Below are 17,306 nucleotides of genomic sequence, written 5' to 3' on the forward strand. Positions count from 1 at the left end.
TTTAGAGCCAACCCGAGCCCAACGCTATAGGGCTGCGAACCCGCCCGGCCCGTCCTGACGGACAAAAGCGATTCGCCGGGCTCGGTCCAGTCTGCCTTGATATCATGAAGGTATGGGGTGGTGGCGAGGAGTTTCTTTTCGAATAATGCTGGCATTTTATTCGATGAATCAAAGCGAAACATATTCAACTGACACATGATAGTCACTGTATCCAACAATTACGAGTGTTCGAGTAAAAAAATAGTTTTCCCAATGATTCAGGCTTCAGTGAAGTGCGATGTTGCTGCACCACGTGTGCCAAGCTGGAAGTCTCTTCTTAGCTCACACTGGTAGCAACAATCGCCAATGTCTTTTTTGAGAGTATAGTGAGCTTGCAATAATTCCACTGATTATTGGTTCAGAACTTTAGTTTTTCCACATATGGATAATTACAGAACTCATCTTGTTTGACCTCACCCTCTCTCATTGCGTTCAAAGCCGCTAAAGGAAACGTGAAAATAGAAAGCTGGAAAGGTGTGAGGGCAGTCACAGTGATGGCGCTACGCCAATAGTTCCGGTACAGTGTCTATATTTTGGCTTGACTCGGGATTCAGCCAAAGTGAAGCCCAAATTTTTTTGTACTGTTACAAAAAAATAACAGCATATTGAAATGAGACGGGGTCAATGTTCAAGGGAACAATGCTCCGAGTCAGTTCTGGAAACCAGGCGTAGTAAGCGGTTGCGTTCAAAGTAAAGATGGCATGGTTCGTTCATGCAAAGTAAGAATATCCAATGGCTCTCACCTGTTCAGGCCTGTACGAAAATTGTAGCGTTTAGAACTCGCCACTTCAGAATGTGGAGTGTGTTAAATATCAGAAGGTGAGAAGGACGATGATGGGACTTGAGCGTGAGTGAGGAGAATGTGACTTGGCTCATTTCGTACGGCCAGCAATAAACGAGTTGCAATGGTGCTCTGGGCAATCAAGTCGCCCTCTTTTCCATCCTTCCAACGAGTGCGTTGTACATTCCATACAGGGACACAATAGAGAGGAGGTGATGCGACGAAATTTCACCCTCCCTCCTACATGCCCTTGAGGAAACCCTGCGCGCGTGTATCGCCATACAACTTGGCAAAATGCAATCGGCTACAAAAGAGGACAAATAATTGATAGCAGTCGCCGAGGTGTTCTGTATCCATCGATGTTTATTACATGAACATGAACATCTTTCATCTGTGGCTATGTTGACACTGCTTTTCTCAATCTTACTATCATCTGCATATCAACAAGAAATACATCGGGACAACTTGAAAAATGTGGTATAGATACCGCCTGACGGTGTTTTTTTTGCGTATCGTCAATTCCACATACTTCAGAAAATGTAGAGACGTAAGCAGGTGTGTCATGTCCGCACTGCATACAGGGCCCTTGGTTGGTTGGTTAGTTGATTGATGGTAACGTTATTTGATTGTAGGGAAGAGCCTTTGCTCTTACTAAAAAAAAAAACTCTTTAGTTCAACCATTTGCAATACAGCCACAGGAATAAAATATGAGCAGACCTGCTGTGTCCGCCCAGATGCTTTGGTTGTAGTGAAATCACCAAATTCAGAACGCTGCACCTACCCTTGGTATGCACGGCATTCGTATAATTTTCCGCTTCACCGAAAAGACGTTGCTTAACGGTGGGCAAAAAAAAAGTACAATGTATAGACGTACATATTCATTCAAATTAATTTTACACAATCGGTATATACAGATATAGTAGCAGACTTTGTACAAAGGCGTTCAAGATAGCATATCAAGCAAAAAGAAATATTACATGGTATATATTGCGTTGCGGAGAGGGCAAAAAGGCCCAGGCTGCGTAACTGTAGAGTATAGTATCACAGACAATCCGAGCACATGAGCCATTACGTAACAATGTTTCTACGCTACAGGACCGTAAAAATGCGCAACCAGGTTTGCTTCAAAAGCATTAAAACTACTATTCTATTACTGAAAATAGAGAGGTAAATGAGTTTAAATGACACAGTGGCTTTTGAGAATCAAATTATTGCACCAATTTTAATAGAATTGCAATGAAAATCATGTGAGCTCTCGGACTACCAAAACCATATAAATCTTAGCACAAGATGTAAAGCACTTTTTCCAAATTTATTGTGGCATACAACAAAAGAAGGTTTTTTATACGTGAATATACACTCAACTAAAGCGGCAGTGGTGGTGATACAACTTTTTCTCGAGAAAAATGACTGATCTCAGTCACCCTACTCCTAAAAAGTTGCCACTCTTCTATTGTGATAGGGTGAAGTTGCAGCCAGTACTGATGATAGAGATTTCACTTACATATAAGGCGAGCCTGTGTACAGTAGTACACAGGTTAGGGGTAGGTGAATTGGGGTTCATATTTTGCTGCATTGCATGTGAAAAAAAAAAGAAAACATAAAAGGGCTGCAACATGACTTGCGTACAGAACTATATCTATGTCTGTCTTTCTTACAAGTAAGGAAGCTCAAGAAGGAATGCATGGGAAGCATACTTATAATAATATTGAAATGAACGGGAACAGTTTCAAGCATGCGTGTCACATGAGGCGCTCTATTTAAAATATGTGCTATTAGTCATCAATTAGCAATGCAATAACCCTCCAGTAGGGTTACAAATCATGCTAACAGCAATATTACATTGGTCAATAAGTTAATTGTCAGTGAGATGAAGTGCCAGTAGTGCCAGCGTGGTGTCGAACAGTTTCTCACTTATAAAATAAATACACTAACTGGGACCATATACTATACTTCTAAAATAATGTCACCTCTTTAGTACGTCGGGCTGTAACATTTTTATACGTAACAGTTCACTCCCCATGTACACAGACCTGATGAACCTAAATAAGGCCACACAAAATCGCAGTGGCTTCGTTCACCATAAAGAAATGCAGTTGGTTGCTTGAAAGCTAGAGTTTTTCAGTCGTCTTAGCTCCTCATCCATGATGAAACCTGCATGGCGAAAAAAATAAATAAATAAAATCAGGGACTGCTTCAAACAGAGTCCATATTGTGTGAACATACCACGCCAACGTATGCAACACTTCTTTCATATAAAGCTTACGAACCGGTTTAGCTCTCTTTCGTGAACAACTAGTGAAAAGGAACTTAGTTGCTATAGATAGCGCCCATAGGTGCACTGATGTTTTCGAAAAAGCATAAACTGCTTGAGTGACGGCGAGCCACTCACATGAAGAGCTGGATAGCATCTTGTGAGATGAGTATTAAATAACTTCTATCGTTGAAAAAAGTAGGTCTTGGCATGAATAGCAACAAAACACGGTAAGGTCGATGCCTTTTATACTTATTCGAAAGCTTTGCGGAGCACTCGCAGAAAGGGGCAACAAAAGTGCATTTGGCGACCCACAAAACATAAGCGTCAGGATTGTTGGCAGATAATGTTCTGTGCGATATGTTGCAAAACAATGCGATTCAATGAACTCAGCCAGAAATAGGTTGACCATTTGTAACACACTTCACTGACCTGAAAGTCAGCCTGATTACAAAAACAAATGGGGGTTGGTTAATAGAATGGTCATGGTGTACTTCTATAAGGAGCATGGTGCCTAAAAGTGTTTTGCAAACAGAAAGAGCAATTGGAATAATGTCAATTTTCTACTGTATGCACTACTTTTCAAACGAATAACGTGACGTCTAATGCCACGCTTTTCCTCAAAGTTTGTTCAATCTTTTAAGATTGTGTTCTTACGACATATGTAGGTTCAGTGTGCATTGCTATAACCAACATAAAGAAGAATTAGCAGTATAGCAAGATGACATTGACCCTTAACTGTTACGCGCCCAGTGGGATCGTTCAGTATTCTTAATTTCGTTCTAAACGCAAGGAATCGCGGGCAGAATCATGTGTGGTTTTTTTTTTAGTTTCGAAATAGCTTAGTGCAAACAACAACAGCAGTAAAAACACTTCACGACCAAGCAGTAACACTGGCTTTTGTCAACCACTAAGACAATATATAGACACATGTTAGGTCTCAATGTGAAGGTTGTATATGCCGCGATTCTGATTTCCATTTTGTGGCTCGGGTGAACGCAGTTTCAGGGCGGTGGTGTACCATATACACAAGGAGCATGAAACATGCCGACTACGGACATTTGGTTGTGGGCCGCCACGCAGCTGACGTTCTTCGTCTCATAATTTCTCCTCATTAAGTTTTCTCATGAACCACATGTTGCTACCAGTAATTTCTTTCTTGAGGCACTTTATGCAATCCCCGTGGTGTAAAGCCTGTTCGCGGAGCAGAAACTTTGTAATTTCAAGTTGGCGTCCATGCATAGAGATCAGTACGGGCACATTTCTGAAAAACTTTCATCAAAACCCTTTTGCAAGTGCCCCATACATAATGTATGGGACATGCCTACTTCTCAATAGAACCTTCAGCTCCCATTTTGTTCGATTTTCGCCTATCCTATATCCCCGACTCCAATCTCTTTCACTGTTCCAGGCCTTGCAGGACCAAGTTTTGTGAGCGTGACCAGCTAGCTGCAAAGACTTTAAAACCACTGGTCTAGGCACTAGTGAGTGAGGAGGAGGCCTAAGCTGGCCATCGTTAAAAGTTTAGATCATTCGTGCGAATAGTGTTTCCCTTATTTCGTAAAGTACCTACTTTTCAGCAAAATGTCGTCTCTATTCGGTTGTCTTATACGTATAATTTAGTATAGTATAATTTAAAATTAGCCTATAATTTTTGCGAAGAAGCTCACATTCGATGTAGGGACAAGCATGTACACATAACGTCCTCGTGGCGGCATAATGAGCAGTTTTTTCACAGAGTTCACTCATAAAATCTGAAATTTATGACCAATTCTCGCGCTCCTGGGCTGTTAGAAAGTAAGTGGTCCTACATCTGAATATTTCCACTGGCTACTGGCATTATTCATGCCATTAAAGCACATGACTTTTTTTTTGCTACATAAAAATCAGTAATGTGCTTTCTCGATCATTTATGCATAACGCACTGCTCATTTTGAAGAAAATTGTTTGATACCCCGCAATGGCGGCAGCACTTAAAGAGAAAGAAAATCATCGGCACGCATGTACATAGGTTTAGGTGAAGATTAAAGAAACCGAGATTATATTTTTGTTCCTACATGTCAAACTCCTTATGTGGTTATCAGTATTGTGCACCACACTACTAGTACTTGTTTGCAAAGTTCATGGAAACAAATGAGGTAGTGCTGAACGAGTGAGAATGCACAAACGTCGTTTAGACACAACTAAACGTTCCTTGTAAAAATTGACATAACTTAGATACTGCGTTTGGTCATCACAAGCGACTTAGACCGCGAGCCACGAGGGAACGGCTTTACGATTGCTCTTGAAATAGGTTAAATTTGAAGAAGCAGGACAATGTGCGTTTTAACTTCAGCTTTGAAATCTACTGTGACAAAGGGCAAACGAAAGCAATTTATTTAGTCGCTTTCCATTAGTTTTCCCCTGAGCACCAACGCATGACATGTCAGAAAGAGAGCAAAAAATTCACCCCCCGCCTCCCCGTCAGGAAACGCGAGTGCATTTCTTTCGTCGAGTGAGAGTACTGTTCCCGTCAGACCTTCGCCTTCGCCAACTTCTTCCATCGCCTTGAGAGACGCCCAGCCAGAGATCGTCGAGAGTGAGGCGCAGGGGGGGGGGGGGGGGGAGCGAATAGTGAAAGAAGAGCAGCGAAGCACTGCTCCTATCCTATCACACTCTCCCACGCCACATGCTTCGGTTGCTAGGGGCAAGGTTAAGTGCACGCACCCGCAGCTGTTGCTATGAGAGAGGGATTGAAGCGAAAAGATGACAAGTGCTGGCACGTGGACACCACCGCGGACCACAATGGATAGCTGACATAGCTCGACTGAAAATGCATCCGCAATTTAAAAAATTGCAAACTTTGCAACCGGCGTACCATATCGATTCGGAAGAACAGCTCACTTGAAGAGCGATTAGCTCCACAGCTTTCCTCGAATTAAAAAACGATGCTTTTGGAGTGTTCAACTTATTTGCAGTCAGTAACACTGTAATAGAATACTGTGACTCCACAACATGGAAATAATATATGATTCTTATGATAAATACTCACAGCTTGTGCTTGAGCTTGTGCAAGAGACCGTGCTTGTGTCCGCCACCACCTCCTCCGTAGCTGTATCCGCCTCCATAACCGCCTCCATAACCGCCTCCATAACCGCCTCCATAACCACCTCCATATCCACCTCCTCCGTATCCGTGACCTCCACCGTATCCATGCCCTCCGCCTCGAGTGTGACGCACTTCCTTGGTGATTTGAACGTTGACGTCAACCACGTGATGTACCGGCTGTACGTAGCCTCCTCCACCATGACCGTGTCCTCCACCACCGCCGTAGCCACCCCCACCTCCCCAACCACCTCCGCCGCCATATCCTCCTCCCCAGCCACCACCGCCCCCGTAGCCGCCTCCTCCACCATAGCCTCCAGCCATCACTTCGTGCAAAAGCACGGCCGATAGCACGAGAAGCAATACGTGGGTCTTCATACCGTCACTTTATTCTCTGTAAAAGAGACAGAAAAGCAATATACAAAGTTCAAACATTGAAAAGTTTAGAACACATGCTTAAAAGCTTACTTTGTATATAGTAGATATCGTTTTATCACAGTTCAGTGTACCTGGTATGAATACACATTACCCCAAAAGAAAGCAACAAAGCTTTCGATATGTAAATGCCGCAGCCTTATATACTAATAAGTGAATATCGAGTATTAGAAACGAGGGCGCCGAGGTGAAACAGTGCACCTATTATGTAGGCAATGTATACCAAAATAGTCACAGAATGAATCAACGTATAGCGCCGAGCCTTCCTCGTTAAGACTATATAACTGCCACTAAGAATCAAAGTTATGCAAGAAAGCATATCAACACGATTATCGTTGTTAATACACTATTTTATGGTAAATAAATGCAATGTGACTTACACGCCGTTGCGGCAGCAAGGCAAATGCTTTCAAAATATTAAATCGCAGGCGGGCAATGTAACCAGTTTTCTGGAGACTCGTGATTGACGTGAGGGTAAGGTGTTTTTAGAACTGGTTAAGGATTTAGATTGCATGGTGATTTACTACGGGAGAGCATAAAGCCATCTCATTTGCCTCACACTTGATGTGGCCGTGTTGACAAAAAACATGAATCAGTGACCTGCAAGGTGTACCAAGTATCATGCCTCTATTCCCACCCTCGTCACGGGACTGACAGTGTTATGGTCAATCTCACCATTAAAGAGCTGTTGCTTTGTGCTGGTTGGTTTTACGCACCTTCAACGTAGTAAAGAAATCCTAACGAAAACGTGGCCACCAAAAAATATCTCGTTTTGCGTCGTTCCCACTGCATAATTACGATTGAGCATGCGTAGTTTTAGCTTGCAGCACAAGTACACATGCCACGTTTTCGTATGTGGATCAATTTGTGTTAAAAAATCTAGAAGAAGCCATTTTTCACTTTCGTCAGCTTAAGTATTGCGTGGGTCGTTTGTTCACGCTGCGTTTAATGCAGTGGCTTTATCTCCAGCAAGTGGTAAACGTGCAACGTACAATTACAAGGCGCACAGCCCACGTCTAACCTGTGAAACTGCTACGCTTAAGTACTCACACCTAAGGTAACTGTCGTAAAAGAATATTTGACTAAGTGAGCGAGCGAGTCAGCAGTATGTTGCCATGGGTGCCTTTCGTGCTCGCGGTTTCTGACATTGTGTTGAACGTAGCATATATAATGTCACGTAGGTGCCCTGACGGGAAACAGATGTTATGTGTTGTGCAATCTCAGCCAAGCGTACACAAGAAGCAGTCGTTATTCTATCGGTAGACGAAGTATAGTTAAATGAAAATCGTAATGGCCCCAGCTATGCAATGTAAGCTACTAATTATTTTTCGCGGGAGCAAGGAAATCGCTGTATTTATTGTAGAACTGGAATATTTTCTTGATAGTACATAGACTATCAACATGAGAGAAATGTTTGCAGAAGCTTGTTCATATGTATAGTGCTTCTTGATGTGTGATTTCATTTCTGGATTTTTTCGCAATGTTCTTGATCTATTATGAAACCTTATCTACTGAGGCATTCTGTGTTCTGCTTTCGTTTTTTGATTTGCTATGTCCATGCTCATGTATACTTTCTCTAACCACTTCCTGTATGGGCTTGTACGAAGACCTACAGTATTGTTGAAGAAAAAATAAATATTGCAACATTTGTGATATGAATTTCTAGTGGCAAGACCTGCGAGAGAAGTTGTAATTCTCATAACACACAGAGCTCCGACAACAAAAACATGAGCCCACAAGTCAGGGTGGCATGAATTCATAACTCACCTTTGGCACGCCGGCGACAGAGACAAACTGGTCACTGGTGGACGTTTGCAGGCCATATAATACAGCTTCGAGTCCTTCCTGCGGGGAAATACCACAGCACGTAAGCGTGCGTTGGGAGTGCGCACCAGGGTCAGGGTCAGTGCTTGCGCTCACGTCCGTGTACACATCTTAAGCACGCACTTTCATATCCTCGTCTATTTCTTCTTTAATGGACGCCCTAAACGAGCATTCTCCGCACATCAAACACCAGCCGAGGCACAGTCCTCCATTTTCCACGTGACGCCATTTGAGAGAGAGACCGTCACAATAGCCCGGACGCAACAACGAAGGCTGGGAGTTTACTCCAGGATGAATCCCATCAGACGCTACGTCGGAAAATACGCAAGGCACGTTGTTGCGGAAACCATTGGCGGGAAAGGTGCTCCGCATGGAGACCGGATGCAGCTCGTAAACAAATCGAGGCTGAGACAAACGTGGTTTCGGAGGACAGATCCAAACTAACATCACACATCACACATGTCAGTGTGGCAGACTGCCACGGTTAATAAAACAAATCAGACGATGCAATAATGTGCAAATGGTTCATGCTGCATCGAACGAAAAAATGCCCCACCGTGTTGGTCTGGTGACTAAAATACTCAACTGCTGACCTGCATGTCGCGGGATCGGAGCCCTGCTTTGCCGTCTACTTTTTCGATGGAGGCAGAAATTTTGTGGCCCGTATGCTCAGATTGGGGTGTGCGGTAAAGAACCCCAGGTGGTCGAAATTTCCGGAGCCCTCCTCTACAGCGTCGCTGGTAATCATATGATGGTTTTGGAACGCTAAACACCATGTAGTAATGGTTTAACATGTAACGATTCATCCATTTTATCATAAATTTTTAGCTTCATTCTACATTTTTATGCATATGCATTGCCCCAAGCACTCCGAGGGGTGACTCAAGAAAAGAGATCGGAAGGACCAAAATTTATCATAAAAAATTATTCTATTGCTCTGCTACTAAAAAGTAACCATGTAAAAACAGTGAGCGAGCTGTGAAAGGCTACAACCGCTTTCGCGTGAGATATGCATATGTGCAGAGGTGAGGACTGTACCTATCTAGGCTTAATGACGATGGTGGTCTAGTGAGGTTACGGTACTCGGCTGCTCAGCCGAAGGGGACGGGTTCGAATCCCAAACGGGGCAGATGCATTTTGAAGGAGGCCAAATGGACCTATGTGCTCAGATTCAGGTCATGCTGAAGGAACCCAAATTGCCATTATTTCCGAAATCTTTAGTTTCAGCGCCTCTTTACAACGGTGATGAGAGCAACGGTGAATTACACCAATTGCAATAAACATTTAATATGTTTTCTCGTCAGTGCCATGGTGATATATGCCAAATTAGCCAACCGTAAGTAATGTAGATTTTTTTAGAAAACGAATCTTAAAAGGTGGCAACAAAAAGTTACTGGAGTTTGAATAATAAATCCATCAAACTGTGTTGGTAGCAGCAATTAGATGCACTGTGTCCTTTCACGAATGCACTACAACATGCAGACTCTTGACCAGGTGACCTTACCTTTTGTGACAGTTTACATTAGGCAAAATACCTTTGAGGCCTAAGCACCAAGGGAATGCCCGTTGTGATATAGCATTGTGTAATAACTTTCGGTGGACACATCATGAAACCACGTAAACAGTCTGTCACTTTATTATGCCTTGTGAACATTAGAAGACGATAATGGCTGTAGTAGTCTCCGTCTTGCGTTTGCCTGCAACAGCAGAGTATCTGTACCGCACCCAGTAATAACACAGCTCTAAACGACACCTTTCATTCAGTGTGTATAACATTCATTTTAGGTACAAAATAACATTTGTTCGAGTGTTTATAGATATCGTGAATTCATGCTCAGGAAGTTTACCTAAATTGAGTGGTTGAGTTAAAGAGAAGGCACAGTTCCTCATCATATAAAGCATATAAAAACTTATTGGCTAGCTTATATAGCAACCCCTATATATTTCGACGAGGTACTTTGTTGGCAGCCAGAGAATACGACGCCACAACACGTGAGCCGTTATATATCTCGGCGTGATACACACACACACACACACGTATATATATATATATATATATATATATATATATATATATATATATATATATATATATATATATATATATATAATGTACTGGCAATCACGATGCTGCGTTAAGGTTCTGGAGATGTATCTGATTGGTGTTCTCAATTGTGCAGTGACTTCCAACATGGCAGAACCATCAACATCAGCCTGACTGTGCCCATTGTAGGGAAATCGCAATTGTATTGTTTTTCTACTCAACACGTTCCTGTTGTTGCTGAGTTTCTGCCTCCATCTCGCTCGCTTGCCTTCTTTCGAGATGCTGTCTGATACTCTCATTGATTAGTGGTCATCTTTCTTGATTTGGTGCTGCATGCCCAGCACATTTACTTTTTTCTCTCCTAATTAATACTAAGACGTCCTCAACATTCATTTGTTTCCTCACACACTCTGCCTTTTTCAAGAATGAAAACTTGCAGACAAGCAAGCGAAGAGAAGTAAATTTGCCATTTTCGCTTTTTTTCATAGCGAAGCTTTCCTTCTGGTAGTTAGGGTGCCTTCAGGTAGTATGCGATGCAATATTGGTCAGCTGCCAGCTCGTAATAAGGTGATGTGCTTCGAGACACCAAGAGGTAGAAAAAAACGTGCTCCACACTTGTTGTCATGGCCACTAGCGGCGCCATTTATATGCACCTACGCGTTTAAATGCAGCCCTTAAAGTGGATGGAAGATCAACTACCACTGTAGCTCAGTTGGTAGAGAATCACAAGCGTTATTCGAATGTCACAGGTTCGGTACCAGTTAGCATTAAGTTCACGTCCGCTTTATGTTACTCACATTTAAATGATAGTACAATGGCATACCCTATGATCTCCTTCCTTATTGTGTCTGATAGTTCTGACTAATGTTGTGCTTAACGAAAAGAAATCGAACCTTGAAAGTTACCTTTTTTTCGGTCTTCTCTCTCCTTATTCTTTAAGGTTACGCCGATCATTTTGCTTCCCGTAACTTGCTGTGACGTCTATAAATATGTTGGACCCCTTTTTGTGTGCATTCAGGTTTTTGCTCCATTCGTGCGAACTGATAAGATGCAGATGTTATATATTTTACTCTTTAAGTGTAGTGTCAAACTTTCATTTGAAATTTCAAGATTCTTGCCAAATGCGCTGCCCACAACACTCTTAATCTTCTCATTACTTTACTCTCATGACTGGGCACCAGGGTAACTTCCGGTCATTTACACTTGCAGTGTGTTGCTACTTGTCGTAAAGCCATGTTCTCTACCGAGGCTTCTGGACATATTTTAGTTTTCTTCAAATTGATTTTCAGACCTACAACGCTGCTTACCTTGACCAATTCAGTAATCGTATCTCGCAATAAATGCCACTTGTTACTCACCAATGCAATTTGACCAGAGAATCGCAGGTTGCTAAGATGCTGTTCACTAACTAGTATCCCTAACTGTTCCCTATTTACGGCCCTGAAAACCATCTTGCAGTCCATCTAAAATAGTTTATAATATATTGTGTGTCCTTGCCCTGCACCAGGAGTAATCAGTACCGTGATACAAAAGTATCGCGATAGTATTTTCAGAGATACTTTTGAGTATCTGTATTGCTGTATGAAGATACTTTTCAAAAATTTATTTGCATCTCAGTAGCGAAATACTTTTACGAGGTATCGCCCGTGCGGCGACACTACCGCGGACACGGGTATCTTGTTTTTTTTTTCAGAAATGAGCTGAGACGTGTTTACAACAAGAATTTTTTTGTACTATGACCTTAGCAGTCCGCGGTGAGGTATGCACGCTAGATTTCTGCATTTCTGTTGAGGGCGAGACTCAGTGCTACCTTCTTGAAAGTGAGCTAATCGCTTTGCCATCCGCATCCCGTTGTGCAAGTTCAAGCATAACTGGAATGTCTTTGAATGATCCTATGCTGGAGCGTGAGAACAATTTCTACTGCCATTTTTCATTCAAGCAGGGATATTTTTATTGTGAAAATGATTGCATACTGCAAAATGGGCGCTAACAGCGTTGTTTTCAAAATGTGTTTTCTGATATCAATTGAACGAGCAATGCTATTCGTCTCATTTTTTTCTCTTTATTATTTGCGGCACCCATTTGCAAAAGCAAAAAAACGGAGCTTACATGCTCTGGGAATGTGCCGGCGATGACAGTCGTGGAAACGCCACCAATCGCGATGTGCCTATAGCAGCCGTCAATAGCAAACCACAGGGAGCCTCGAGCTCACTCGTTCCTCACGCCACCCCGGCAGCGGTAGCCTCGGGGGACCTTTTTCGTCGGCGTCGCCGCCGCTAGGAGGCGGCCTTCCTAAGCCCAGAGCTGAACGACCGACTCTGGGCCGTCCGGCAGGCTGAGGATGCCGCCCGCGTCCAGGGACTACGAGCCGCCACCTAAAGCCACCGAGACCAAATTGCCGGCCTATTGTGTTCAATATAGGCTTTTCTCTCTTATTGCGAAAGCCACAAACCACTTAAAGAATTGGGTGTGTGGTGCCGTGTGCCATCAGCGATGCTTCTTTCTCCAAAGCATTTCTCGAAGACGCCAGTGCCCACACGGCGAATGGAAGGAGGTGTCATTGCGTTTTCTTTCGAATTCCTTGTTTTACAGCGAAAGCTGTTATGAGATCACAACTCGGGTCACGTGCATTTGTCCGCCACCGCCGCTGGTGTCCGTAACCGCATCACGCAAAATTATAATAAAAAAACCCTAGCACCAATGACACAGTGGGGCTTGAAGCCGGGTTCGGCTGGTGCCAGCCCAGTATTCTACAACTGAGCTACGCCGGTTTTTTTTCTTTATTTCCGGTTCACAAACGGGTTGCTAAGATCAGTATACTACAATACACAACAAACAATAAAAAAGTAAAAATAACTGAGGCCGTCAATAATTACAAGAACACATCACATCCTGGAATTCCTTCACGGTCAGTAGGGCTTCTACGCTTTCTACCCACAAATGTACACATTCATCGGTTCTTACTACCTCGAGAAATCTTGAGATACTTTCTTTAAAATACTCTCTTGCTGGTCTCCTGTCAGGGTCACAGTGAAATCCAATCATTGTAAAGCTCCATATTCTGTGCGAAGCAGGGTTCATGATAAAATCTGAAGATAATCCACCCTCATTCTCCATTGCCAAATACCTGATCCCATGAGGGTCTAACGGGAACTCTTTTTTGATTGTCCTTTGTAATACGTCCCAAAAATAAACTCTTTCCCAACAGTGCAGGAAAAGATGGTCGATAGTTTCCGGTTTCTTACAGATTAGACGGTGAGATCCCCAAGACATATAAAACCCACGGTCCTCTAGGAAGGTTCTTACAGAAAGTGTTCCGGTGTGTAATTTAAAAAAGAACGTTTTTGCACTTGGAGCTGCCAGAATTTTTTTAACTCGTTTAAGTACATTCTGACCCTTGCGGGCTGTATATAGCGCTTTTTACAGCGGGATGGGGAGCATAGTGTCACATAAATTTTTGTAGAGTTTTTTTCTTTCCAACAAACCACAGGTAGTCAGTTGAAAAACAAACACACGAAAACCGCACGCAGGTCACAACTTCCTTCATGTATGCTTGCGCAGCCCCTGTGGTAACATGAGTGCTCACAACGAACTCCGGCCACAGTCTACTTAGTCTTGTTTGATACACTGTTAGTAAGAAAGGATCTGTCTCGCAAAAAAGGAAAACCCTATTTACTAACTGCTAAATAAACAGATGTCCTAGCCCAAGGCCTCCACGCTTCACCCGTCTAAACAAATTCGTGTGACTGCATCTTTCTCAGTTAGACCCCCACACAAATATTGCGAACACCTGATGTGATTTTTGCACATTGACCTGGGAACAGTACAGCACTTGCATCACATACCATAGCTTAGACACAGAAAAACCAGTTGCATGCAGTAGCCCTTGCAAACATGGACAGATAAGTTGCGATCCACCTATTCATTTTCTCTTTATTTATTTCATTTGCTGTGTCCAATATTCATCAGTACTTTTGTATGACTCGAGTGGAACTTCGAGATATTTACCTGGCGTTCTTGTTCATTTAAAGGCTGAGAAAAATCAGGGGTTGAAGGCCAATATCCATGCCAAAAGCTGAGGCATATACCCCAGTTCATAAGGCTTCCTGTAACTTTGGCGAAAGATTTAGAAGCTCTGATTTATTTTTCAATACCTTCATAGGAAGTGCTACAAATCACATCTTCAGTGTGTGAAAGTAGTTTGACCTCTGAGGATAGTACTCTAAACCCATTAATGATGTCATTCTGCAATATCGACCAACATAATGTTTCAATATAGATGCAACACATCAGTGGCCTAACAGGGGAACCTTGCCGCACTGAGCGCTCAATTCTAATAGGGGAGGGGGGGGGGTCAATGTCTTGTTGATAATTAGTCTCGTGCTACCATTACGATATGCCATGGCTACACCGTCGATGTTTATCTTACCAACAATAATGTGCTCCAATACTGCAAACAAAAGACTGTGGGCAACGCAATCAAACGCTTTCTTTAGATCCAGCTTGAGTATGGCCTCACGAGCTTGACTGATGTCCATGCATTCGAGCACGGACCGCATTTTATGAACATTTGTTACTATAGACCGACCTTTGATTCCACACCTTTGTTGTGGACCGACGGTATCTTTTATTAGTGTCTGAAGTCTAGCGGCCAAAACTTTCAATATTTTGTAGTCTGCGTTTGTCAGTGCGATTGACCTGTACGCTCTGACGTGCCTGAGATTTCAACCTCGTCTGTTTTCGGAATCAGAAAGGTACGTGATTCACCAAAGCACGGTGGTAATTTCTTTTCCTGAAATGCCTCGTTGAAAACGCCTGCAAGTGTTGGAGACAATTCACTTTTAAAACATTTGTACCACTTGGCACAAAGACTATCTGGTCCTGCAGATTTCTCGGGATTTAAGTTATCCATCGCCAGTTGAACTTCAGATGCACATATAGACAATTCGAAAAGGCTTTTCACTTCCTCACGGACATGTGGCATGCGTCCCAAACATTCTTCATTAAATCTTTCTAGGTCTACCTGTCTATACGCAAAATGGTTTTCAAAATGACTTGAAAATACGGATAAAATGCTGTCGGTATCGGTTACTTTGTGACCATCCTTCTCTATTTTTTTTTATATGATTCCGTCGAGCGTTTGTTTTTTTCACCCCTAACGCCCTTTTGGTGGGCGTCTCTCCAGCAGCTAAAGCCTCAGTCCTAGCCCGGACGAGTGCACCACGGTAGCGTTCCTCGTCATGCAGTGCAAGTTTCTGCTTACTGTTGCGTATGTCAATTTTATACTCTTTCGCTTGTTTGCACTGCAAGTCAATTAGTCTTTCCAAGGTCATTCGGAGTTTTAGGGGCGAAACTCCTTATAGCGGCACCCGTTCGTCCCCCGTAGTTTGTAACAAGTATAACATTTTGACCTTCAAGGTGGTGCCGGTGAGAGACTTCTGTGCGTTGTTGAACAATAAAAAATAGTGCTCAATGTACATGTCAATGGGTGCTAATGGGGAATTAGAGACAGGAGCATTCGGCTTTTAGTTAACGTGCACGCTGCGATCACCATTAGCAGCCATTGGCATGTACATCGAGCACTATCTGACAAGAAAGGGTTGCTATGTTATACTCGCTGGGTGTAACCTCCTTAGCTTTAGAAAGGTTTAGCGAGCATTGAGCCGCAGTGCCATGAATACAATGAACTTGTATATACCATGAATGAACTCGAGGTGGTTAAAATTGGGAAGTAGATACGAAGCGCAAGCTGTAAGAAAGTAAAATCCGAATTCTCCGCCTCTCATTTCCCATTAGCAGCCATTGGCATGTACATTGAGCGCTATCTGACTGAAAAAGTTTGCTACGTCATACTCGCTTGGCGTAACCTCCTTGGTTTTCGAAAGGTTTAGCGAGCGTTCGGCCGCAGTGCCATGAATACAGTGAACAAGCATATATATACCATGAACTCGAGGTGGTTAAAGGTGGAAAGTGGACCCGAAGCACAAGCCGTAAGAAAGTGTGCGTGTGCCACCTCTCGTTTAGTCCTTGAAATGTCCGCTGGATGGCGGTGCTTCTATATGGGGAATATATGATGAAAAGATGCGAGATGGTGGTACTTGGAGTGTTGAATAGATGGACGAACGGACACATAGACAGATGCATGGATGGACGCATGAACGGACGCAGGGGCGGCTGCATGGACGAACGCAAGGACGGACGCACGAACAGACGCACGCACGGACGGGCTGATGGACGCATGGACGGTCACACTGACGGACGCATGGACGGATGGAAGCAAGAACGAATGAACGGACGAATTCTTCGCCCCACTCTCCATCATTCACTCCGTGGATATGCTGCCATTTTTTCTTTTTTTTCCGTAACTCAATGCGCAAGAACGATCAATAGCTTATATTTTTATTCGCTTTTTGAACTCTTCCCATTGTTCTGCAAGTTTAGCTTCATCATCTATTTTTATTTCATTGATGCAGTTCATTACCTGATCTATGAAATCAAAGTGGAATTCAATGTGGAAGTGATCAAAGTGGAATTCATCTTTCACAGCTCCCATGAAAAAGTTACACCTTTTGTTTTCTCTCCCATACCACATTTACCTAAACAATGATCACTGAAGTGTATTGGGTAGACAGCATGTGTCTTGCAGTGGGCTATCAATTCAAGCGACACGTAAATGCGATCAAGACATGCATGGCTATTCCCCTGAAAATTTGTGAAATGCGCCTCCCGCGTTCCCTCCATACAGCTGCCCACGTCTTCAAGCTCGAATTCAGTGATTACGTCTGCTAGCGTCCTACTACTTTTATCGTAAATTGCGCGTGCGTTTGATCAATCTCGCCCGTTTA

The 17,306-nt window shown here is 43.1% G+C and overlaps 1 protein-coding gene across 1 annotated transcript; it reads right to left on the reverse strand.

Annotated features, from left to right (window-relative positions):
• Positions 1-1,165: 1,165 nt before the first annotated feature.
• Positions 1,166-8,545, reverse strand: LOC142796380 (uncharacterized). The gene is made up of 3 exons (XM_075886840.1): positions 8,361-8,545; positions 6,106-6,552; positions 1,166-2,974 (listed from the first exon to the last, which is right to left on the reverse strand). The coding sequence occupies exons 2-3, from the start codon at positions 6,534-6,536 to the stop codon at positions 2,959-2,961; spliced, it is 447 nt and encodes a 148-aa protein (XP_075742955.1). The 5' UTR covers positions 6,537-6,552; positions 8,361-8,545; the 3' UTR covers positions 1,166-2,958.
• Between the last annotated feature and the right edge of the window lie 8,761 nt (positions 8,546-17,306).

This window comes from Rhipicephalus microplus, chromosome 2 (genome assembly GCF_043290135.1).
Source record: "Rhipicephalus microplus isolate Deutch F79 chromosome 2, USDA_Rmic, whole genome shotgun sequence".
NCBI lineage: Eukaryota > Metazoa > Arthropoda > Arachnida > Ixodida > Ixodidae > Rhipicephalus > Rhipicephalus microplus.

Coding starts and splice junctions, on each gene's coding strand:
- LOC142796380 (XM_075886840.1), bottom strand. CDS start 6,536: ATGAAGACCCACGTATTGCTTCTCGTGCTATCGGCCGTGCTTTTGCAC.